This window comes from Corylus avellana, chromosome ca1 (assembly GCF_901000735.1).
Source record: "Corylus avellana chromosome ca1, CavTom2PMs-1.0".
NCBI classification, from domain to species: domain Eukaryota; kingdom Viridiplantae; phylum Streptophyta; class Magnoliopsida; order Fagales; family Betulaceae; genus Corylus; species Corylus avellana.
Genome location: NC_081541.1, coordinates 18,614,649 through 18,640,490, shown reverse-complemented (window position 1 = coordinate 18,640,490; position 25,842 = coordinate 18,614,649). Strand labels below are relative to the sequence as shown.

Genomic DNA, 25,842 nt, shown 5'->3' with positions numbered 1-25,842 from the left:
TTCTGTGTGCTTTTGATGGAGATTTTTATTTTATTTTTTTATTTTTACGAACGAATAAAATTTTATTAGAACAAATTAAACAAACATAAATTAACCAGAAAAAAAAAAAAAAAAGGACAAAGTATAAACTTTCACATGCAGCAACGGATCCAGCAGGGAAACAACAACCAGCGAAGAGCAAAATTAATGTTATACGTGTAATGATTCCTGGACACCCAAGTAGTTGGGAGACCAGCTGTTAACGTTACCCCCACCACAGTATCATCAACGTATTATAACCTTTGAATGTTTCCATACTAAGAAAAAGCGTATGAAAGATTGAGATTTCCTAAAATTCTTTTTAAATTTGAGATTCATATAAAATATTAATGTTTTGAGGATGTTATTGTGTAGATTCGTGTCCATCACTCTTGTAGTATGCTTCATTGCTAGAGGAAGAAAATATTGAATATTGTAGACTCGAGTTAAAGCATGAGAAACAACTTCAAGTAGTAGATCCAATTTTGGTGTGAGATCAGAAGAATATATAGAAATACTTTTAAATAACGCCATTTGGTATCAAAGCTTTTAACAGATTAATGTTATATACAATCTGTTAAGTTTTAACAATGACTAATGAAATAGTTTGTTAAGACTCATTATTGTAGGATTAAAACGGGACAAAGGCTATATATATACTCTAATTCTATGCAACAAGGTTGACGTGGCATTTTAAATTAATCATTGTTAACTAAAATCAGAGAGATGCAATAGTTGATTTTGAATTCCACGTCAACATTATCAAAAAAATGTATGATAAAAGCATAATATTATTCTAAAAAAGTATTTTTTAACATATCACACCAAACTCGTACCACACACACATCTCATCAAGAGCAATTTGCTTAGCTGATAAAATGTTAGGCTTCTAACACAAGTAATTAAAAGGAAAATTGAAAATAGTTGAGAGAGAGAGAGAGATGGAGAGCCAGAGATTTGATTTTATCTGGTCCATCATTCATTAATTTTTTTGTCAGCTTTTTGGGTTCCATAAAATTCATAATTCACGAAGTTCTTTTTTATTTAAAATTCATCTTATACGTTTCCTCATGCATATCACACCACACTCGTACCACACACACATCTCATCAAGAGCAATTTGTATAACTGATAAAATGTTAGGCTTCTGACACAGGTAATTAAAAACAAACGTTTCTTTAGAGGTGAAAATGTAGTTACAGTTAGTGATTATTAGCTAAAATCGCTAACCGTACTGCCTAGGCAGTTAATTGGCAGTTAACCAAAAACCAAAACGACGTTGTTTCTATGGTAATACGATAATGCCCTACACATATGACATCATTTCTAGATTTTTATACATTTCTATATATATATTTAAACACAAAAACGACGTTGTTTCATGTATTTATATATAAATATATGTGGTTAGCGATTTTTTCAAAACTTAAAACCTAAAACCGTAACCATTTTCAAAAGCGGTTAGCTGTTAGTGCAGTTAGATGACGGTTAATAACCACCCGTCTTTTCACTCCTACGCCCCTTTGTTCAAGAAAATAGTAATTCAATTTGGAAGCGTGGTGAAATGTTATGATCTGTTATGGGTTTGAGTCATAGAGGGGACTGCCAATAAGATAGAGTGGGCGCTATGCATGTCGAATTTGGAAGCGTGATGAAATATTATGATCCCAAATATCTCACATTGATTAAGTGTAATATTAACTATATGTATATGAGTTCTTAGATACCTTTCCCTTGTGAGTGAGTTTCACTTTATAATCAATCCTTTCAACAACGTTTTAACCATAAAAAAGAAAAAAAAAAAGAAAAAAGAAAAAAAAAAGAGAGGGTGCTTTCCTTGCTTGCTTGTTGCTTTTTTTTTTTTTTTTTCTTTTTTTGACATGTCCACACAAGGGAAGGGAGATGGGGGATTCGAACTAGTGACCTCCGCTTCATGAGGCGTGGTTCACAGCCGATTGAGCTACCCTTGAAGACTTGCTTGCTTGTTGCTATTAGCTAATTACGTATCCACCAATTTTAGTATTCGGGTCAGCTGTCAACCGGATTGGATTGTACCGGTATTTTGGATTGTGTCAAAATACCGGTTGTTTAGTTAATTATATTTCCATCTATAATGGCATGGCGTTATTAAAAAAAATAACCATCAAAATCTATCATCATAAGTTCATAACCCTTTGGAAATGAGTAGACTTGGTCTATATTTCATTTTCCACTTTTTATTTTATTCTCTTTCTCTTTTAAAATTAATGTTATCTTACATGCAATGGAGGGTTTTTATTTTTTTATTTTTTATTATTATTATTATTATTATTAATTTATAAGTAGTGTTATATATTACACTCTCACTTCCTTTCATTTTATTGAGTTAATGCGTTAGTGCTCATGAGCCTCTAGATCAGATCTTGTTAAAAAAAAAAAATAATAATAATAATAACTAATAGACACTACCACGCCAGTCCAATAATCTGTGTGGCAGTATATAATATTTCTATGCTATTTATTTTTCTTTGCTTTATAAACTCGTGTGCTTGAGACTTGGTGGTTTATGGAGAGTAGGTGGTTCATTTGACCAAAAGCCTATTTTCTTGTAGAGAGAGAGAGAGAGAGTTGTCATTTACTTGGTCTGTCCAACAAACGAGGAAACAAACTATTGACCAAATCTAATGTACTAGATGAGTAGATGTCATACTGGATCAATTCTCACTTCTCTTTTTAGATGGACCCGAATAAAGCATTTTCATAAAGAAAGATTTGTGTCAAAATCACCACATTGATGTTTTGTCCAAAACGCAAAGAGAAGAAGGTTCTTAAGAAGACTGGACGGGCTCAAAGATACCATTAAACAAATATAAAATAAGCTTGTTTTTAGCATTGTGTGGAAAAAATAGTCACAAGAAAATTCTAACAAAATTTAATCATGAGCCATCTCATCCTCTCATCTTCCAGAACTATATGCATTTCTCTATGTGGGTCCTGCAAATTCAATAGCTGATTTTTTAAAAAAGTTGTATGGGCAAATTCAATAGCTGATTTTTTAACAAAGTAGTATGGAAAAAGAACAGGAGAATGATGTTTAGACTATCTCTTATATCTGATCAAAGAGAAGTAAAAAAAAGAAACTGAAAAGGAAAAATAAAACCTACCTCAAAATGGTCTTCATCTGATTGAACCTAAAACTGGACTTTACTGGATTGGAAAGCATGAGGGAAGTCAACAACTCTTTTGCTAGGAGACCAGCAATGTATTTATTTCTTCTTTCATGTTACAAACAAAAGGATCACTGAGTCACTGGATCTCAATTGGTAAAAGGGTTAAATTTTGGTTGTAAGAGACTCATGTGTCATTGGCTTGAAACTATACATCACCAAGTTCAATTTCTCTCATGCTGTTAACTACATCTTCAACTCTCAAAGACATGAATTGAGCATGTTCCTCAAGATCTTTGAGAATCAAGCCTAGCTGTTGTCTCAGTGCTGCAGATCGCTCTCTTTCATGCTGAAGCTCGTTGTATAGATCCTGGATCTTTTTATCCTTCTCTTCCTACAAACATATTTTACACTTGAAAAGTTAGCTAGTAGAAATGAGGATACAAAAAATTAGGAAAAATTACTAAAATGATCTATGGGGTTAGAGTTTGTATCAAATTGATCCTCATGTCCAATTTTGTCTATTTTTTCTGATGGAGTCCCCAAATAAAAATAAAAAAAGAGAGGGGGCAGCCCCTCACCAATGAAGGCTGCCTCCTCTCACTGGCCACCCCTCATCTGGTGAGGGGTGTCCCTTGCAAAGTGGTGGCCGGCTACCCCTTTGTGAAGGGAGGCCACTGCTCACCAGATGAGATGCGGCCCCTCTAATGTGAATGACAGCCAAGATCCGAGGCGGCCACCCCTCACCAAATGAGGAGATGCTGCCCCCCTGCTCAAACAGCTTAGTCTGTTTATAGTCCTACTACTAAGAAACAAACAATCAAAGTGCACCCCCCCAATGCTTGGCTCAAGTGAAAAGGGGGTGGGGATGTGATTAGTCTCAGGTTCGGATCTTACAAATCAAGACCATCCCCTTCTCAACAGAAAAAAAAAAAAAAAAAGGGTTATTTATAAATATGGCTACCTCAGAAGCCAGCAAAATGAATTATGTTTACATTAGTGAAGAAACTTTTTTCCATTCAGTTTTATTGGATGTTCTCAAATGGACCAGTGAAGAAACTTCTTTCATAATTTTAGGGCATTTACCATAGTAAACTAGAACTGCTACTGTACTCCTTCATCCTATTGTTCACTAACAGATCATGGGGCACTTACCATGGTAAAGAACAAAACATATGAACTTGTCATGGCATGCTGTCCTATATATTATTTTGTACAGTATAGGCATAGGATTTACTAGTCAGTCTACATTATATAATATTGACCATGTATTGGCAGCTGCTACAACTTCCCATAAGGTAATTGCTCTAAAAAATTTAAAAGAAAAATAGCAATAGTAAAAATGAAGTGAATTTGGACCAAATACCTATGACACACTATGATAGAAGTTTTCCAACTTTTTTTATGCCAAAAATTTTCCTTTGGTAAGTTTGTTTCCACTGTTATTCTATACAAATTGTAAAGGTGGCTTACAGACAAAATGCCCATTAAGCAAACTCTCTAAAACCCCAACCTGCGACAATCATCAAGCCTAAACTTCTGAATCTCCTAATCAGCACGACTACAGTAATATAGCACCAAATAAAATCCCCAAAAGTCCTAAACAACTCAGAAAGCTAATGTTGGTAAAACATCATGAGGTAATAGCATACCAAATGTAGCAGAATCAGTCAGATATTGAGCCAATATTAACTTTGAAGGTAATAGCATACCAAATGGAGTAGTGAAGCAATGGGCTTCTCTAAACAAGTTGTACTATGGATAACTAGAGATGAATTCAATGGTAGGGTGAGAAAACAAAGGACTGAAGCTTTTGTTGATGAAGAAGCAGTATTTGACTAACCAAAAAAAAAAGAAGCAAATCACTTCCAAAAGTAAGAAGCACTATTTGCTATGACCATACTGGCAGATGCATATGCTTGAAAATTTACAAGATTACTGGTTTTCTTGGAACAGGTTTTATCAGATTCTGTTACAACCTCTAACTATATTCATACAATTTTGAGTTATAAAAGAGCTCAACATCAATCTTATTCAAGGCAAGCTTGAGCAATCAAGAAATTAAAAAAACTTCATTTATAGCAAAAGTGTGAAATATAGAGGAAAAGGAAAAATAAAATAAAAATAAAACTACAAAATTTAGTGGGAAGGTATTGAATCGCATATAATTGCCTGCACACACACACAGATCCCATTTAAGGGTAGGACCATATCCAAGCCATCTTCTCCCAGAATCCCATTTAACCAGGACCAACACTATCATAAACAACACTAAAACACCATAGGGGGCACATTAAAAACAATCTTCAGTTTTCCATAAAAATTTTGGTTTATATGCTTTCACATGATAGGTGAACTCAACCTAACACTTGGTCACTATTAGGAGCATAGGAAAATCCTCTATGTTTAGCTTACACCTCTTTGGGGCTTAAAGTGCCATATATATCCAATTGGTAAAGTCTATAATAATATTGGACAATCGCTAGAGGGTGTAATTCTCACAAAGGATTTCCAAATAAAATCCTGAGTAACGATAACTGCTAAACTGTTCAATTCAATTAAGACAACAAAGATTGATTTATAGACCATCTTTAAGATTAGTATATCAGTCATAGACATACCTCACTAAGTATATTTACGATTGGCAGTTCACCAGGAAAATTACAATGAGTCATTAGCTTGTGGTTGTGCTCTCGTACAAACTTGGTAACAACCCATTTACCTTCATCCCTTACTGCCAACCTGATCATGGCTTTGCACCCTTCTCTTGTAATTGGCCGTGGAGGAAGAACTCTGTCTTTTCTCAGGGTATGCTTTGCAGCACGAAAACCTTCTCTCGAACAAACAAAGTCCCGCCCTATTATAGCCGTGTTCTTTAGCGAGTGTCTGATCCGATTCGTTCTTATGGTGAAACCCATACACTTGGCATAATCATAATAGAAATCCCTTGCATCATCTAATGATGGGAAAGTCATCCCAGTATATGGTTCCAAGCTTTGTGCACTTAAACCTGCTGTTGACGGTTCTATTAGACTAATGTGATCATTCACAACAGTGTTTGAATTACAATGCTGCAATAGCCCATCTTCTGTGCCTTCTAGTTCATCACAGTTTTCTACGGTTTCATCATCACTGTCTAGAAAGTCATGTACACCATCAATGCCCGCCATTATGTACCTACAATATGGAATTTCCAATCAATAATTATCTCCAACTTCACAAAGTATGGATTTTGCAGTCACCAAATGATAGGATCCTCATTCTAGATGGTCTCTGATTCTAGATTGCTGGACTTCATGGATCTAATTTCACATTTAGCTTCATTTTCCCTATAAACAAGATGTATGCCCTATGGCAAATCAATCAAGGAAATTAACCTTTGCTTAAGGCAAGAATAGGTGATCATTATCTACCCTTTTCTCTCTTAATTTCAGTTACTTTTCTGATTTCTTGTGATAGAATCCTCTGGATCATATCATCTGGTATCAGAGCAGTTCGATTCTCTTGGAAATCTTAATTTTTCTTTTTTTTAGTCGATTCATTTAAAAAAAAAAAAAAAAAAATTATGTAGTGTCTGACCGTGAGTTGCAGTAGCTGATCCTCCGTGGTGGTTTATCTCCCCGTTGCTGTATTTCGCCGCCGTTGTGGTGGTGGTGCGTTACTGACGACTGTAAAATAACGTTTTGGGGTTGGGTTGTGCAGCTTGAGCGTGCAATATGAATTCTGGAAGTGTTATTTGGAGAAGACTAGAGGTGTTTGGCTATAAGCTAGAGCCACTCGAGTAGTGATACAAGTTACACCGGCGTGCGTAAACACTAACGCACGCCGGTGACGTGGCATGTGTGCCACATCGTTTCCCCCATTGCAAAAAAAAAAAAAAAATTTTCAAAATCTAAAATACTAAACACGTTCGTCCCAGACCCCCCACCCCAAAAAATTCCCCCCCAAACCCATTTTTCCCTCCGCCCAAATTCTCTCTCCACCGGCACTGGCGCCGTGATCCCACCGAAACCGGCGCCGTGATCTCCTCTCCCCCACCGTCACTGCCACCACCCGACCCCTTTCCTTTCTCCCTTTTTCTTCCCCAACCCATTTTATCCCCCCACAGGCACCGTGCGTCCTCTCCTCTCCTCTCCCCACCCCACCGTCACCGCCGCCGACGACCACCTCCACTTCCTTCCATCAGCTCCGGCCGGAACCCATTCCCCCACGAGAGGCAGCTCTTCAACTCTTCCCCCCAAACCCTAATTTTTCTGAAACCCAAAATGCTCCCCAGTCCGCCATCTTCAAACGCCTGAAAGGCCACCGACGCAGTTCGTTCTGCAAGCCGCAGCTCGACAGATACGGCCACGCGTCCACCTGCTGCTACCCCCGGTCGTGGCCAATCCCCTTCGGTCACTCCTCCATCAGTTGCTGCCCCAAATTGTGGTAAGCTCACACTCCGCAAAATTTTTCACTTTGAACACTAATCCTCATAAATTGTAATTGTAATGGGTGGGTTGAGGTGAATGTGCTGGAAATGCAGAATTTACTCTGCTCCTTATGGACCTTGTCTGAAAGTCTGTTTTGTTGATGATATGTTGCAGGTTTTTTGTGGTTTGTTTATGGTTTTGAGGATAATATGTTTCCTCTGTAAGGGTGTTGCTGTAGATTTTATATGTGGCTTGTTTGAGGATAGGGTCTTTTTCCTCTGTTTTGTTGGTTTTTGTTTCTGATTTGAGGCTATTGTTTAGCCCTCTGTAAGGGTTTGGTTTAATTGTTTTGGGCTGTTGGCTAGAGGTTTTCTGCTGTTTGTTGTTTTTTGGCCTCCTTCTGAATTTGGCTGTTTTCAGTCTGTTAATCAGGCTTGTATTAGTTGTTGATGTGTTCTTGGTTTGTTTGTTAATGAAATTGCTTATTCAACCAAAAAAAGAAAAAAGAAAAAAGCAGAATTGACTGTTCATAGCCTTGCTCATTTTATGTTTATAGAATTCTGAAAATAAAATTTGTTGCTGCCTCTGTACATGTTAATTTTACTAGGGGCGGAACCAGGACTTTTAGTATGGGGGGAGGAAGGTACGTAGATATATATAATTTCTCTATATAGGTACGTTTGTGCGTATTTATGTAAAATAAAAACAAAGAAGTCTCAAATTTAATTTCATAGTAAATCATAAGTCATTAATGTATACAAAAGTTATGTCTATAAAATTATTTTAGAATATCTATTAATCATAACACACAAGGGCAACTTACAAAACTAAAGCAAATCATGTGGGTAACAACAGTTCTAGTCATTTTATGGAAAAAATATAAAAGGTTACCTTCTTAAAAAAAAAAATTGCTATAGTCAGATAGCCTTTGCCCTTGTAGGAAAAAAACAAAAAAGAAAGAAATCTATAACTCTCTCAAGAACCTTATTGGTTCTCTACACGATATACACACATAAAAAACAAAAATAAAATAAAAAAATAAAAAAACAGATAAAGCCTTACAGAGTGCCGAATTCCTTACGGGAGCTTTGTAGGTTCGATGGCAGAGTCGCAGAGAAGAGAGGAAAAAGCTTCAACTTTTTTAGTTGTTTAGCAGTGAGCAATAAAATGAGAGGCTGAATCCAAAGAACAATAACTTTCATTTGTTATAATCTGAGTAGAGGAGAGGATGATAATATGACTATATGAAAAGAGACATTTAGGTAATGAGTTTGATGGCAGTCGGCAGAGAAGAGACATGACGCTAGAGTCTAGATAGAGTTCAAAGCCAAGTAAAAGTTGCTTCAAAATCTCAAACCAAATTAGAGATCTTGTTAGAAGCCAACGAGTATGGTCTATATGGAGACATTTTTGACAAATTGTAACTTTTTTATAGAATATTCCTATCTAAAAACTTCAATTTTTGAAAACTAGTTACAAAGTTAGATTTTTTGTGAATCTTTTTTTTTTTTAAGTTTTGTACTTCTCTCTGCAGCTTAAGAAAAGTTGTTACTGCACTTGCAGCCTACTATGCTATCTTGTCTATGACCTCATAAAAAAGACTAGGAGCTTTGTAGGTTTCTCTGTTGGAAGAGCCAAGAGGACTAGAGGAGAGCAAAATGGAACAAAAATATTATTTGGGGGGACAAATATAATATTTTAGAGGGACAAACTTGAAAAAACCATATACTTTGGGGGAAATTTTAAAAACTTTGGGGGGACATTCGTCCCCCCAAAGCAACAAGTAAGTCCGCCCCTGAATTTTACCAATAAAAGAAAAGGCCAAGGTGGAGTCTCAAAATTCTAGTGCTTTGATCAGAAGAAAGGATTTTCGCTGGTTTCAAACACAAGCCCATGCAGCCTACCAAAAAAATTAAAACTCAATAATTTTGCTTGAAACATCAACAATGTTTAGAAGGCTGCTGTTTTGACACAGTGGTATCAAAGCAGGTGGAAGAACCTGAAGAAGAAAGTGAATGAGCGGAAGAAAGAGAATGAAAAGCCTGACTAACAAAGAACTGGTCATAGAACTAAGATTGACTTGTTACAGAATTAAACAAAGACAGAAATTAAGACTATTCCAATGGGTTTTTGGGATAACTACATGCTTAGAAAAATAAAAAAATCTTGAACAAGTGAGTAAAGGAGAGAGGTGGAAGAATAAAGGTAATAAACCATTGGATTTAAATATATGTTGTTTGTGCAGAAAGTTTTATTGAAAAGATGCATAATTGGTGAGACCCATTCAAAGAATCTTCAAGTTTGTGTTCTTAAGAAACTAGGACTTCAAAATCTAATAAGATGTAACAAAAATGGTGGAGGTGGGGAAAGTGGTAGAGTGGTTTGGTGGTGCTTGATGTAATGTGGCAGAGGTGGTCGACACTGGTCAAATATATGATTTGTAAAAGTTCACGAACATAATTTAAAGTAAGAATAATTTTTAAAATCGCAAAATCTGATAATCAGGATTGCCAAAATCCCTTCTTTTGTTAATGCATAAGGAAATAAACATTCAGAAATGACATGTTATATCATATGAAATCAATATAGAAAAACACTGGAAATTCACTTAAATTGTTTCAAGAGATGCCAAAGCAGTGTAAAATTTGTACCATGAATTCAAACATTAATTTCGAAGATACATTAATGACTAATGTTGGAGGGTCAGAGTTGCAATAGGCTTTCATTTCCAACCAAGTTTTTCAATTAATATTGCTTCAAAGAACTTTGATGATTAAGATATTGATTTGAAATTATATTTATATTTTCAATGAAGTTAGCACTACACAACATAAAACTTGTGAGCAGATTGCCTATTAAACTCTAAACAAATTCCATTAATTCCTTGGTGAACGCTAAGCTACTCCTGACACCAAATACTTCCATCTACAACAACCATCCATCAAGACCACATAGGAATCTTGAACTAAGAAAAAATTCTAGAATTAAAGAACTCTTCTACATGATATCAGTAAAACAAGTCCTGGTATAGATTTAAGATATTACACTTACTAGAAACAGAAGATAACAGAAAAGCCAGTAATAAAACCGAGGGAGCAAACCATGTAATGAAGGACTGCAAATGGTCAATGCAATCTAGTAATAATAATAATAAAAGCAATTGACTACATACCCGAAGATTGGGACCCCTCAGAAGCAGTGGAGTTACGGGTAGATTGGAACAACTCAGAACCGGTAGGGTTAGTGGTAGCTTGGGAGCATTCAGAACCACCTATGCGCTCAGAAGCAGCTCCATTTTGAGAAACCTTCAAAAATGCTCAAATAGTTAAACCTTAAGACATTAACTTAAACATCACAGCTCGTTCAAAAGCTCAACAACAAATACTTACCACCTGAGCATCCTTGAACGAACTTGTTCCATTGGCATCTTTAAAACTTTCATAAGGGCTCTTTTGCTCAGCTTCTTCCGGAGAAACATCTACGAAAGCTGTTAGTACAAGTTGGGTTAGAGTTCTAATATGAAAGCTCCTTCCAGGATCTTTTTCTATTTAAAGTCGAACTCTTTTTAATTTTATTGGCAAGTGACAAAAATCTAGTTGAACTCAATTTCGGTAGAACTTAAGGTATGGAGAAGAACTTTGAAAATTTTACTACCCAAATTGTTTGATATTGCAGTAGACAAAGCAACTTGAATCTGTTGAAAATTCTTTGATATTTTGAGGTATATGCATCAAATTAATTGTATATTTATTGCTAGACTTACTTGAATCTATTGAAAACTTTGATTTACTTGATGTGGTGCAAGTTACTGGGATGGGAATAAATTTTACATAAGATCTTATTATCGGTCATTGGAAGGAGGTCTAGGGGTTGATTTTTCAAAATTGGTTTAAATTTGTAGTGTCATGAAAGTTTTATAGCTATTTTCATAAGTCAATATTGAAATCTTGCTAAAACCAGCCAAATTACTTTCATGAAAAAAAATCCAGAAAGACATTAATCACCTTTCCAATATACTAAACAATGCAGCACATGACATGCACAAGCTATAACTGGAGAAATCAGCCTAAACCCTTCAAAGCTAGTGACACTACAAAGGACAATCAAGATTGGGTAAATAATACTACTATTGACAATAGTAAATACTAATATCAATAGTAACCAAGAAATTTCTCATTCATTGTTCCCATAAATCAATTCGAAGACAGTTCCTTTTAATGGTCGTCAACAACATGAACCCTAATTTCCTTTTTGCTAGTCAAGAGCCATTTCTTTATCACAGGACAAAATTATGCTAACTTAGTCTAAGCAACGTCCTTCAAAATTATCTTTCCCTTCCAAAAACCCTTAACTCATACCAACTTTAGATAAGTGCACTATCATTCTACAATGTAATTAAAGCTAATCTTAATCTCTTCATCATTCTTTTATATTTTATACCATCTTTCATAACTCCTCAAATTGTCCGCCTTAACATCCTCATTATAACTATATCATTTCATAGTTTCCCAACATCTTGCTCCGTGAAGCTTCATTGGATGTACTTTTTTCTTTTTTACTTTGTAGTTATTGATAAGTTATTATGCACCCAACAGGTCTTGTATCTATGACCTCACCTCCACCCCATTCTTATAGGTGAGGAGGGGCATTGAGCTAGGGATAGAACTTCTCATGATGGCTCTTAGATCATATAAAACCAGAAAAATATCTCCACATTACTCGTAACTAGAACGAAAAATATAATGCAAACGATATATGGGTAATGAGCAAGAGTTCTGTCTTTGTATGGTAGGTATACATACATGAAACCAAAATCCAACCATTTTCATTTACGATTTTGACTTGAACTTTTAGCATTGCCAACAACAAAGCGTAGTGAAGTAACAATGTTTTTCAGCACATCAAGGAAATGTATTGTTTGAGCCTAACCACGGCAAGTAGACTGTAATCTCAAGCTGCTTCACAGTGATTTGATTCTCAGAATCAAAATCAACGCCAGTCAAAGTATAAACCAGAAAGCAGTAAACTGACTCAGACCAATAATAGAAGAAGTGAATGCTAAATTTACCTTGATTGGTAGTGCTTGAACCCATCATTTCTTGATAGTGGTAGTTCTTGCTTGATCTTTTCTGTTGGTTCTGGAAACAACCTTCTCACTACCAGATTCTCCCATCTGGTCCTCTAAACTTGTCTTTTTCCAACGCGAAATTCTCAAATTGGACATAACTTTAGTAGAGCACCCACCAAGGTCAGAACTCAAATTTCTATATCCTTTTCACATACTATGCTAGAAAGTTCCTAGAGTGAAAACACCTACATACCAGCAAGTTCATGGATTAAAGTTATTATGTCTTCCAACTCAGACCCAAGAGTTTTTTTTTTTTTTTTTTTTTTTTTTTTTTTTTTTTTTTTTTTTCCAGAAAAAATCAAAGGAAGGACAATATATTGCTTGTGGATTAAACAGTTGGAAAGCTGATAGTTTACAGTAATCCTGCTAAACAATATATCTCCAGATGATAAAACAAAACAATGATCAACATGCATTAGACATGTATCTGCAGCTCAAAATTGTATTTGCTCCTGCCAAATCTAAAATGAGTCTTAACAAGGGTGGGTCATCCAATCAATTTTAGTCCAGCTTAAAACTAAGGAAAGAAAAGGAAAAACCAAAGCATGAAATTTCATACTTCCACAGCAGAAATGAGATTGATTTCCCATACTTGTTCTCAATTCAAAATTCACTATAATAAATTTTCATTAAAAATAGTTCCAAGTGATCTCTCTTTTCATTAAATGATCCCTATATGTCTTATGTGGTGTATATGGATTGAAAGAAATGTTAGATGTTTTGAGAACTCTACTAGGACTATAGAGGAACTGACTATTTGATAAAATAGTTTCAAATAAATAAATGTAAGATGTTTTTACAGAAATCATAACTGAAAAAGGATTTGGTTTGTAGCTAATTATAATGCATTAATACTAATGCATCCAAAAGATGTGTCATTATCATTGTTTCATTTCAAAGAGGAGAAGGGAACAGTCTAAAGCCCATTTTATTGGGCCGATAATTATCCCACCATTGGAGTTGGCCCATGTAGATATCCACACCACACTGATCAAATTCATTCTCTCACAGAAACGAGCCGTATTCCCTACTGCCATGGCTTCCAGGTTGCAATACCTCAGAAGGCTCCCAAGGCTTTTAAAGCCTTCTTCTTCCTCTTCTTCTTCTTCGACGATCCGTAGATTCAGTTTTCTGCTTCTAGAAGCTTCGAGGTCTGAGACAACTCGGTGGTCTCCTGCTTGTAGAACCTTCTGCTCTCGTCCACTGAATCTCGGAGACGACCCTCAAGGCCCTGCCGCCATTGATTACAGGTGCGTTAATCTTTGTTCCTCTGTTGGGTTCTCGAGAAACCTAAGGAAAATCAAATAGAAAGTAAAAAGTTTGACTTTTTTTAAGTACTGTGTTGATTGTTTGTTGTTAAGTAATGGATAATTTACCCATTCAGCTTAGATATAATACTTGTTGTTTTTTGAAGTCCTAAAATGTACGGAAAAATAATGAAAATTTTAGAGCTTACATCTTTAATTTTGGTTTTTTTTTTTTTACTTGTTAGATTTGAGTGAGTGGTTTAGCATTTTTCTTTAGTTTTAAGAAATTGGTTTAATGGAAATGGACAACAATGGGTTTGCTAATGATTAATGTGAAAACAGTTCTGTACTGCAAGAGGATGAGTTTCACAGGCTAAGCAATTCCACAATACATCACCTCCTAGAGAAACTCGAGGTATTTGTTGCCATTGGCTTGGCTTGTTTGAAAAATCTTGCTATTTTTGCTTAATTTAAGTGTTTTAACCTGGTTTTCCACATACCCGTTTTAGAATAGAGGCTTAGAACTATATCAGGCCTTGATGTTTGAAATGGATTTACTGGTTGTATGTTGGTTTATAGATGCTGTTATCTAGATTTGTATAGTTTCTCTGATTGTCAAAATGCGAATTGTTCCTCATGGATATTGTAGAGTGCGTAAAAGTTTTCTTTTATGTTAGTTATCTTACATTATCTTATGTTTTTGTGTTCTTTTATGACAATAAGCACTCACAAGCAATGTGGTTTTGATTGTCTTTGGTGCGCAGGAATATGGTGATAATGTTGAAATAGATGGCTTTGACGTAGACTATGGGGTGAGAGTGTGACTAATTCTTTTTTAGAATTGGCTTAATTTTTTAAGGCATTGCAATTGTTGTAACATTTATCGGGTGTGCATGTGGCAGAATGAGGTGTTAACCTTGAAACTCGGGGATCTGGGTATGTATGTGTTGAACAAACAAACACCAAATAGACAAATTTGGCTATCTTCCCCAGTGAGGTATGAGCTATACATCATTTTTCTGAACTATATATATCTGTTGTGTTTTGTAATCCTTATGAGCATTATTCTAACCTGGTATGCTTATATCCTTGAAGCTGTGTATGTTGAATTACATAATGTCACCATATCCTAGATTTTAGCTGAAGCAGCAGCAAATATAGAGTGGACATGCTCAAATTACATAATGCCTATCAATCTACCAAAAACCAGACTTTAATGATTGTTTGAAAAGATTCAGCTTAAATCTTTTGAAGGAAATTGATATGAGATCTTCATTGAGAATTATCCACAAATTGCTTTTACTGTACTATAAATCTACTTAATGCACTACAAATCGATTTATCACTTTTTTGACATGCTGTTAAAAATGATTGGGATCTATTGAAATTCGCTAAAATCGGGGTTTTTTTAAAGGTTAATTACCTTTAAACCCCCCCCCCCCTCTCAACTACTACTTATTTACACATCCGCACAAGTCGTGTAATGACTTGATTTCACAAGTCTTGTGGTGGGCCCCAGCCTTGTATTACTTATTTGTTCTCTTTTTCTCACCTAGCAGAAGTATTTTCTTTCCTTCACCATGAAGCATTTTGATCGACTACCATTAGTATATATGAGTTATAGTCATTTGGCCATTCAATAAGAAAGCAGTAGTGACTTCGTGAGAAGAGAGAGAAAGAGAGAGGCTTGAGAATGTTCTCATTTTTTGTATTCTCACAAGCTTGGTGTGTCTTACGGCACTAAGAGAATTTAGAGAATATTTTCTCTTTTTGTGTGATAGTGGGATTTGGGTATATTGAGGCTTTTAGGTTTGAGTAGTTTTCTTTGTACTCTATTTTTTTGATAGTGAATTTCCTTGGGTCGTCTCCACCAATGGATGTAGGTTTGTTAAGCCGAACCACTTAAATCTTGATGTTTTGTATGACTACGTTATTTTCTATTATGCTATTTTCTGCTTCATTCGGGTTCCTAGAATTATTTTATCTCAACACTACAAACTACCACTTGTCAAACTCTTCCACCTTAAACTACCAATCGTTGGCCAAAAACCCTTTCCATTAGGCCAACTCATTAAATCCGATGGCATCTTGGTCACGTGCATAACACATGTTTTTTAGTCAGAAAATGACCAAAGTACCCTCAAGTAAAAAAATACAAGAATAAAAAACTGAAACTAAAAAAAATAATAAAGAGAGAGAGAATAGGGGTGGTCGTCGAACCACCCTAGGTACTTGGGGGTATATTGGCACCCTCGATCACACGGGCCACCTCCAAGTGTGTTTCGGGGTGGTTCGGCCACCCTTTTTTTTTTTTTTGGAATTTTTAATTTGAGTTTTTTTTTTTTTGAATTTCTTAATTTTAAGGATATTAAGTAAATTTTGTTTCTAAACTCTAGATATTTTCATCATTTCACAACTAAAAAACGCACTTGTGTAGCACGTGATCGATATTCCGTCACTTTTAACGATCTTGACTAACGAAGGGGGTTTTTCGCCCGTGGTTGGTAGTTTAAGGCAGTTAACTGTGAGAGGTGGTAGTTTGTGGGGGCAATGTGTAAATGAGTGGTAGTTGAGGGAGGTTAAAGGTATTTAACCCCTTTTTGATTAGTTAATGCTAGATTACTGACAAAACTAATGTGTGGGTGTTTTTGGTACTTAAATGTATGTTTCTACTGATTTATTGCCATAAACTTATTCTGCAAATTAATAGAATTTTGTGGTTTCACCAAGCATCAAGTTGAATATTTATTGTTTGATTAGAAAACCCTAAGTTTCTAGAGACTTGGTATCCTCTTGTTTGATAGGTCTTATTTGCACCCATGATTTGATCATTCCTTATTGTTACTTTAGAGCTGGGAATTTTTAATAAATTAGTTAAACAATCTGGGTGGTGGTTGAAATTTGTTTTGAATGATAGTGGCCACCTTTATCACTCAATTACTCTTTTGTGGCCTAGGACTAGTGCAAATTTCTTTGAGCCTTTATCTCCTGGCAGACCTTGAAATTGATGAGGTGTGCATCATTGATGGATGAACTATAAAGTAACAGTACATAGTTTGTTTACTTATCAAAAAAAATAGTTTGTTTATATGGTCATGTATTGTTTCTGTCGGTATAAATTAGCTAAACAATCTGGGTGGTGGTTGAAATTTGTTCTGCATTATAGTGAGGCCATCTTTATCACTCAATTACTCTTGTGGGGCCTAGGACTAGTGCAAATTTCTGTGAGCCTGTATCTCCTGGCAGACCTTGAATTAATGAGGTGTGCGTCATTTATAGATGAACTATAAAGTAGCAGTACATAGTTTGTTTATATGGCCATGTATTGTTTCTGTCATCTTTAAAAAATAGTTTGTTTATATGGTCATGTATTGTTTCTGTCATCTTTAAAAAATAGTTTGCTTATATGGTCATGTATTGTTTGTCATCTTTAAAAAATGCAGCTTAGAAGTTTTGAACCTTTTGCATTTTTTAACTGGGCAGGATCTATGGTATCAAAATCAAGTCATAAAATGACTTGTCATCTTCTCTCTCTCCTCATATTTTAACTTCTTTTCCTATTATAATCACTTTCGAAAGAAAAGCCAACTAGGTTGGAACTCGACATCCATGAGCATACTCCTAATGGAGTGGAGGCTTTTAGAATTAGACTCATCTTTGTGGAGGAAAGTTATAGGGGAAAAAAATCTGTTTTGGTATTCCTCCCTAGGCAACTGGATTGGTTTGTATTCTGAATCTACCTTATCCTCCTAAGACTGGGGCTTCCACATTTGTTGTATGTGCACAAACCTTTAAGTTATTAGCTTGGAATGTACTTTCCCGTATGGGAATCCCATTGGATAGGAACATGCATTCCTCATGCATCAAGGAAGAGACTCCTCACCAAACCTCATGTGCATGCATGGAAGAGGGGCAGGAGGGCTTACATTATCTGGACACATCTTTGATGCCTAAAGATTGTAGCTCTAAGATGTAAATGTGATTCCATATATTTGGCATGTTCTGCTTACAGATGAACACACGAATGTTAACAATTCAAGATCCGGGCTTGCCACCAAATCTCTAGTTGTGATCAAATGGAGGATGTGAATAGGTCTTGCATAGATTATGTCTAAGAAAGTATAGCCCATGATCATTCAAAGCATTACTAAATCAATGGTACATTAAAAAATTAAGCTAAACTGAAACTTTTACAGACCTCCAGGTTTTAGAATTACGATGTAACATGTTACGCATTATAATTTAGCTCTACATTTTACAGCATGTGTTCAGACTTCATACCTTACCCCCCAACATTTGTCGCACTTTCAAGCTTGGATCAATCCGAAAATAGTTAATGCTATCACAACTCAGTAAGTAATTAATTAATTCTATGGCTGATGAGATGAAGATCATACTTGCTAAAATATAAATCATCTCAGCAAAGAGAATCCAGCTTGACAAATTCTGCAACTCCGATCTCTTCTCCCTTACAAACTCTCTTATGCCCCCAAAATACTAAAACTGAGCCCGCCAACCCCCCCCCTTCCCTCTCTCTCTCTGTCTCTCTCACTCTCACTTAAGTCTGCTGAGGATGATCTGATTACACAAACATACACACCAGCATTTTTGTACTCAATCCTAGAAGGCATGCAGATATGGGTAACCCTGCATCCTTCTCTCATACTAAAAAGAGACACAGGATGTCTTATCTTCAATCCTGTGCGTGCTTTTGTGGTCCTGTATATAATTCAGAACAAATTTGGCATCTGATGTTCTTGTGATACCATCTAATGGGGTGCTAACTTTTCTTTCGTTCTCTTTAGAAGCTTGATGAAGATCATACTTGCTAAAATATAAATCATCTCAGCAAAGAGAATCCAGCTTGACAAATTCTGCAACTCCGATCTCTTCTCCCTTACAAACTCTCTTATGCTCCCAAAATACTAAAACTAGCCCCCCACTCTCTCTCACTCTCACTCTCACTCAGTCTGCTGAGGATGATCTGATTACACAAACATACACACCAGCATTTTTGTACTCAATCCTAGAAGGCATCCAGATATGGGTAACCCTGCATCCTTCTCTCATACTAAAAAGAGACACAGGATGTCTTATCTTCAATCCTGTGCGTGCTTTTGTGGTCCTGTATATAATTCAGAACAAATTTGGCATCTGATGTTCTTGTGATACCATCTAATGGGGTGCTATCTTTTCTTTCATTCTCTTTAGAAGCTTTTTGGGGGTTCTGCCCTCTTTGAAATATCATGAATAATTCCCGTGGGTTAATGGCCTTATCAAGAAAATATAGAACACTTAGAACATTTATTCGATCTAGAAATTAATCAACAAAATCTTCTTATTTAAGTGGCTGCCTTGCAACCTCGTTTGTCTTCCAACAAAAGAAGGGGGCTTAGGTGTGCGTTCCTTACTTGAAGTAATTGTACATACCATAATAGCATAACAAATTTAATTAATATTAGGGAAAAATGCTCCAAACGTCTCTAAGATCACTTTTTATCAAATCGCTCCCTAAGACTTAAGTTTTATCAAATAGACTATTTTTAGAGACAGGTAGAGTCAGATTATTCCAATGTTTAATTACTTAATTATTTCTTGTTGTACAAAAAAAAAGCTTTTGTGAATTTCCTATAGAAAGAGATTCCGCTTTCAATACTATCCAATATACCTCCCAATATTTTATGAATTCGTTTCTTATCTGTCAGGAACTGATTGAAAATTATGATTCATTTCTAGAGTTGGATGTGAAAGACATCACTTGTTTAAAACCAATTGCTCTTTATCTATCAAAGGGGCATGCTTCATCATTTATAGGCCATGTCTTTTAATGCAGAAAATTTACCAATGAAACGTGAATATGGGACTGGACCCAGCATTTTATGTTATATGTGTGGTGTCTACAATCTTTGTCTATGTTATTTGCACTATTAGGCTATTCATAATGGACTTTTTTAACGAAATTCCTTTCCTCTGTTTTTCTGAAATTCTCTTCTGCCATCTGAAGAACATGTTTTTTGTGCAGTGGTCCGGCGAGGTTTGATTGGGATCGGAACGCTCAAACCTGGGTCTATAGGCGGAGCAAAGCAGATTTACTGAATATGTTAGAAGGTGAGCTGGAGCAACTGTGTGGTGAACCCATCAGTCTTTCTTAGACTACAGCAAAAGCTGTGATGGGAAGTTTTGTTTCAGTTCTGATACGTTTTTAGCAATTTCGTTAAAAAAGAGAATTTCAGAAAAAACAGAGGAAAAGGAATTTCGTTAAAAAAGTCCATTATGAATAGCCTACCAATTGTTAATATATCCAAGGTGAACCAATTAAAACGCGACATGTGAACGAAGAACGTATTAATAGTTCCCATTTGCCATATGTCAGCAATGTACCTCCATCCCACGTAAACAATGTTATGTGTGTCTTTTAAAATAGAAATAAATAAAAAAGATTGCGAGGGTGCTGGAAAGTGGAAACTACCCTCCACGAAGCTCCCAATGTTCCCATTCCCGACGAAAGAAGGACGATTCATTCTACGCCAATCTTTGCGTAAAAACGACTAGATACGCTCCTTCTTTACCCCACACGATCAAAGCTGTGGACGCGAAGTTCTCTCTTTCTCTCATATATATATATATATATATAATAGAAGAGTTAAAAAAAGGTAAATAATTTGCTTTTGAGTTTTTGGCCACAAATCACGCGTTCACATTAGCCGAATCCAGTTCTTCTAATTATTTTGTATTTTATCTCTTCAACCCGTCAAAAAAAGAAAAAGGGATTTCCTTTATCCTTTAGAAATAAGTATTTATTTTGAAAGCTGGGAAGATCATGGCCATTGATTCGCTTAGAGTAGTGATACAAGTTACACCGGCGTGCGTAAACAGTAACGCACGCCGGTGATGTGGCATGTGCCACGTCGTTTGCCCCCATTACCAAAAAAAAAAAAAAAAAAAATTCAAAATCTAAAGACTAAACCGTTCGTCCAGGATGACCCCCACCCAAAATTTCCCCTCCAAACCCGTTTTCCCTCCGCCCAAATTCTCTCTCCACCGGCACCGGCGCCGTGATCCCACCGAAACCGGCGCCGTGATCTCCTCTCCCCCACCGTCACTGCCACCACCCGACCCCTTTCCTTTCTCCCTTTTTCTTCCCCAACCCATTTTATCCCCCCACAGGCACCGTGCGTCCTCTCCTCTCCTCTCCCCACCCCACCGTCACCGCCGCCGACGACCACCTCCACTTCCTTCCATCAGCTCCAGCCGGAACCCATTCCCCCACGAGAGGCAGCTCTTCAACTCTTCCCCCCAAACCCTAATTTTTCTGAAACCCAAAATGCTCCCCAGTCCGCCATCTTCAAACGCCTGGAAGGCCACCGACGTTGTTCGTTTTGCAAGCCGCAGCTCGACAGATACGGCCACGTGTCCACCTGCTGCTACCCCCAGTCGTGGCCAATCCCCTTCGGTCACTCCATCAGTTGCTGCCCCAAATTGTGGTAAGCTCACACTCTGCAAAATTTTTCAAGGTGAAGAGTGAGGAGGAGAGGGAAAATGGGGAGGGAAAATGAAAATGAAACCCCAAACTCACTCACGCGTGCTTTCAAGGTTTTTTTTTTTTTTTATTTTTTTTATTTTTAGGAATTTGGAAATAGCGGCGGTAGCACGTACCCGCGTCGATTGGTCACCTTATTGTTCCCGCATGCGCGTAACGCTATCATTACTAATGATAGGGTTGCAGCGGCGTCGCGTGAAAATAACACTACGCCCGGCGGCGTGGCATATTATACGTCATTCGATAATAATCTGATTACAGCGGCGTCGTGAACAATACGCCGCCCGGCCCGACACGGCATGTGCCATGTCGTTTGCCCCAAATTAAACGAAAACGCGGCGTGGTGAGTTTGGGGTTTTCATTTTTCATTTCCCTCTCCTCCTCACTCTTCACACGCCGCTCTCTCTCTCTCTCTCCCCAACCTTCCGCCTCCGCCCACCACTATCTACTTCCGGCAACGAGCGCCACCCGCGCACCACCATCGGCAACGCCCACCCACGGAATCAGCTCAGTTCCAATCCGGGACGATGCCCACCGAACACGACGCCCACCAAACTCCAGCCAAGGACCGCCACCGAAAACGTTCACCATCCAAGATCCGACTGGCCGAATGCCACCCACGGCACCAGCTCAGAGGCTTGTTTTGTCAAGATCCGTTTTTTGCAGCTGATTTGGTGAGCGGAATTTTGAAATGGGATTTTTGTGGGTTGTGTTTGGGCACGGCACCAGATCATTGCTGGGTTATTTGTGGGTTGTGGGTTCTCTATGGGTTCACTGTTTTAGTGATGAATTGTTTCTCTGCACCCAACACCCACAATCTTTGGGTTTTCGATTTTTTGTGTGTTTTTAGCTCAAATCTCTGTTTTAGTAATGAACTCTACTCTCTTGCCTGCTATGCTCACCTTGTGTTCGGCAAAATGCCTAACCAACATTTTTGAGATATGAACTTCAATTCATGTTTTAAAATGCTCTTGCTAAATACCTATGGTGTTTAGGATGTGTTTTTGAGAATTTTTAGCATTAGTATCTTTGGTTATAACATGCTCAATTTTAGTGTTTGATGAGTTGCCTAAATGAGTGGTGCAGGGGACTCAGCCGCATTTGTTATTCTGGTTAATTTTTGGAGGGTTTTTCTTCTTGTTGCTTTTGGGTCTTGTGTTATATTTTTTGCATATGTAGATTGTCATTTGTAATTAAGCTATTTGTTTGGCTTTTTATTTTATTTTTTAAATGTTGTTCGTAGGTTTTGTGTTATGTTCTTCTCTAGAGCTCAAATACAGGTTAAACACTGGGCAATTGGACAAATTTTTATGTCCAATGATGAGTCTATTGCAGTTCTTTGACCATTTATTAAAATATGTTAAACATGATAACCAAAACCTGCGTTTTTTCTCTTTTCCTTTTTCATTTTCAAACTAACCCCTCTCCCTCCATCTCTCACTCTCTCCCATACACCCATGCTCGCACACGCAATGAATGAGTCATTTACTATTTAACAATCACATACATGGCTCCCTAAAGTGGAAGAATATGATATTAGGTTTTATACTCACTTATAATGGATTCGTAGTAGGAATAAAAATCTTAGTCATGCCAAAAGGTTAAAATCCAAAGAGATATCTTGAAAAATAGACGCTTATTGACAAATATCTGCTGAAGCATATAACGCTTGAAGGTTCTTGTTTGTTCTTCGGTTTTTCTAGGAATGGTGTTTTGGATTTATTATGTTTTAGTTATCTGGTTTTCTTAAATTGGGGGTTGATGTAGGTGGTTATTGGTTTTGGCTGTTTTTATTGTTTGGTTGCATTTTTTTTTTCTTTTTTTTTTAAGCTTGTTAAGCCATGATTCAAGTGCATATGTAAAATAAAAAGTAGTGGAACAATGGATTTGGTGAATGAAAAGAGAATGAGATTTTTTATTTTGGGGGCTTTGTTTAATTGGGTTGGTGTTAATTTTCAGTATTTGATATATTTAAAGCGTAAATCAACATGTACTTGGGTTCTTGTATTCTGATTTTTTTTTTATTCATAAGCATTGGCAACCAACAAGAAGAAAAACCCTCTCAATAAGATGATGAGTGTCTCTATGATGCTTTTTAGAAATAAGCATTTTTTTTTTTGGAGCCTAGATGAAAATGTTTCTAGTGGGTACCATACGACTGAATTGGGGCTAAATTCCGACTTATGTGGTGTTTAGACGCAATATTTCTAGGTTTGTTTTTGCAGAATCTGTGCATGTTTGTAATGCTTATGTATTTTTTGCGTAATGGTACTGGAGATGAACTGAGATTCTAGTATTGTCTTAGTTGGTGTTTTTTAATTAGATTGTACACATGAATAGATTATGTTTGCATTATCAAATAGCAAAGATTACATTTGTGTGGGCATTGATCTTTAATTGTTTGATGTGTATGATCAGGAAGCATTATTCAAGAACTTGGTTGTCAGCTGTCGTGGAGAACTTGATTGTTTTAGTTTAAATTTTCCATTTTTCCTAGTGGGTATGGTTTATTTTGGTGGGTTCTGACCCAATTTCATGTGATTCTTGATCTGGGTGTTTAGGTGGTAAATGCTACCAGTTTTGGTGAAACAGGACGGGTGGAAATTTCCTACATTCGGAATATTTACTTTTCCAGAGGGATGTTGAAGTTTGCATTTGAAATTTATTGAATGGAACTAGTATTAGTGTCTAAAATTTATAGGTGGAAATTTCACTTGAGAATTTTTGTTGTTGATGTTTGTCATTGGTGTTTTTGTTTTTGTATTTCATGTTTGATGAAATTTCCATTAGATTTTTTTTTGTTGATGTTTGTGTTATTGCTGCTACACCCACAATCTTTGGGTTTAATTATGCTTATTTAAATGTTTTTTCTAACATGTTTGTATAATTTTTTGATTGAAGACTTGACAAAGAAGGTTGGAGAGGAGCTGGATTGAAGTTGATCTTCTTGAAATGAACCAAAGTGAGATGCAGTGCTTTATTAAATTGAGATACCAAAGTGAGATGACATTTGTAACTTTGCAACATGTTGAGTTGCTGGTTTTTTTTGTTCTTGTAATTGCCAAACCATGTTAATTGTTGGTAATGTAGTGCTTCATTAAATTGTTGGTAATGTTGCCTTTTTCTCTTTTTCTTGTAATTGAGATGCCAAAGTGAGATGACATTTGTAACGCTGCAACATATTGGGTTGCTGGTTTTTTTTTTTTTGACAAACCATGTAAATTGCTTCATTATGAACATATTACATTTGGTATGAAAAATACATATTACATTTGGTGAGTTATGGTGTCTGATAAAAATTGTACCAACGCAACATGTCAACCTCTTAACCAAATGAAGAGGAACAACCCAACCAGGCATGTAGTGCAAAATTGTATCACAACCCAACAAAATTGGTAGACAAAGAGTAAATATCATCAATTGCGATTTCCTTGCATATTTTCATGCACATCAAGTGCTAGACAAAAACAAAACATTTTCATTCTATTCAACAAGGTCGCAAAATTACAAAAAAGGCAGTACATTCCCAAATATTTCCTAAATTACACAAGGCAAACTTACACGCAAGGCCTCTATATTTCTATGCACAATCTAGTTTGAAGTTTCGCCCATAAGAGGTTACAGTACATTCCCATTGGACAACAAACAATCGTGTGAACAATTTGTTTCAAATAGACATGGATGGCCTTGGCTGATGCTATGGTGGAGTCACTATTTTCTCAAGCTCTCCAACCTTCTTTGACAGCAGCCTCACATTTGAGTTGGTGGACTGGACCAATTTGTTTAAATTTTCTAGAGCACAGCATAACAACCAAAAAACAAAAGTGGGAAATGTTAGCAACATGGTCACAAAAAAAGAAAAACTATACAAACATGTTAGAAAAAACCTTTAAATAAGCATAATTAAACCCAAAGATTGTGGGTGTAGCAGCAATAACACAAACATCAACAACAAAAAATCTCATGAAAATTTCATCAAACATATGGAATACAAAAACAAAAACACCAATGACAAACATTAACAACAAAAAATTCTCAAGTGAAATTTCCACCTGTAAATTTCAGACACTACTACTAGTTCCATTCAATAAATTCCAAATGCAAACTTCAACATCCCTCTGGAAAAGCAAACATTCCGATTGTAGGAAATTTCCACCCGCCCTGTTTCACCAAAACTGGTAGCATTTACCACCTAAACACCCGGATCAAGCAATAATTCTCAAAACCCAGATCAAGAATCACATGAAATTGGGTGAGAACCCACCAAAATAAACCATACCCACTACGAAAAATGGAAAATTTAAACTAAAACAACCAAGTTCTTGAATGATGCTTCCTGATCATACACATC

The 25,842-nt window shown here is 36.4% G+C and overlaps 2 protein-coding genes across 5 annotated transcripts; one reads left to right on the top strand and one right to left on the bottom strand.

The window, feature by feature from the left end:
* Positions 1–2,835: 2,835 nt before the first annotated feature.
* On the bottom strand, positions 2,836–6,925 carry LOC132189365 (protein FAR1-RELATED SEQUENCE 5-like). Of its 2 annotated transcripts, none has more exons than XM_059604093.1 (4): positions 6,744–6,925; positions 5,786–6,341; positions 3,162–3,558; positions 2,836–3,006 (listed from the first exon to the last, which is right to left on the bottom strand). In XM_059604093.1, exons 2-3 carry the CDS (start codon positions 6,332–6,334, stop codon positions 3,373–3,375), a joined length of 735 nt encoding a protein of 244 aa, XP_059460076.1. In that variant the 5' UTR covers positions 6,335–6,341; positions 6,744–6,925; the 3' UTR covers positions 2,836–3,006; positions 3,162–3,372. The 2 variants fall into 2 exon arrangements, with proteins under 2 accessions (XP_059460076.1, XP_059460067.1); XM_059604084.1 differs by having other exon boundaries at positions 2,836–2,991.
* A 152-nt stretch (positions 6,926–7,077) lies between these two features.
* On the top strand, positions 7,078–24,688 carry LOC132168188 (frataxin, mitochondrial-like). 3 transcript variants are annotated; one of them, XM_059579307.1, is made up of 7 exons: positions 7,079–7,592; positions 13,716–13,954; positions 14,294–14,366; positions 14,716–14,763; positions 14,854–14,948; positions 19,974–20,059; positions 24,393–24,688. In XM_059579307.1, the coding sequence occupies exons 2-7, from the start codon at positions 13,740–13,742 to the stop codon at positions 24,425–24,427; spliced, it is 552 nt and encodes a 183-aa protein (XP_059435290.1). In that variant the 5' UTR covers positions 7,079–7,592; positions 13,716–13,739; the 3' UTR covers positions 24,428–24,688. The 3 variants fall into 3 exon arrangements, with proteins under 3 accessions (XP_059435291.1, XP_059435290.1, XP_059435289.1); XM_059579308.1 differs by lacking the exon at positions 19,974–20,059 and having other exon boundaries at positions 7,078–7,592; XM_059579306.1 differs by lacking the exon at positions 24,393–24,688 and having other exon boundaries at positions 19,974–20,815.
* The last annotated feature ends 1,154 nt before the right edge of the window (positions 24,689–25,842 follow it).

Coding starts and splice junctions, on each gene's coding strand:
- LOC132189365 (XM_059604093.1), bottom strand. CDS start 6,334: ATGGCGGGCATTGATGGTGTACATGACTTTCTAGACAGTGATGATGAA. Junction 3,559..5,785: donor TCGTAAATATACTTAGTGAG/GTATGTCTATGA, acceptor ATATGTTTGTAG/GAAGAGAAGGATAAAAAGAT.
- LOC132168188 (XM_059579306.1), top strand. CDS start 13,740: ATGGCTTCCAGGTTGCAATACCTCAGAAGGCTCCCAAGGCTTTTAAAG. Junction 13,955..14,293: donor CCTGCCGCCATTGATTACAG/GTGCGTTAATCT, acceptor ATGTGAAAACAG/TTCTGTACTGCAAGAGGATG. Junction 14,367..14,715: donor ACCTCCTAGAGAAACTCGAG/GTATTTGTTGCC, acceptor TTTGGTGCGCAG/GAATATGGTGATAATGTTGA.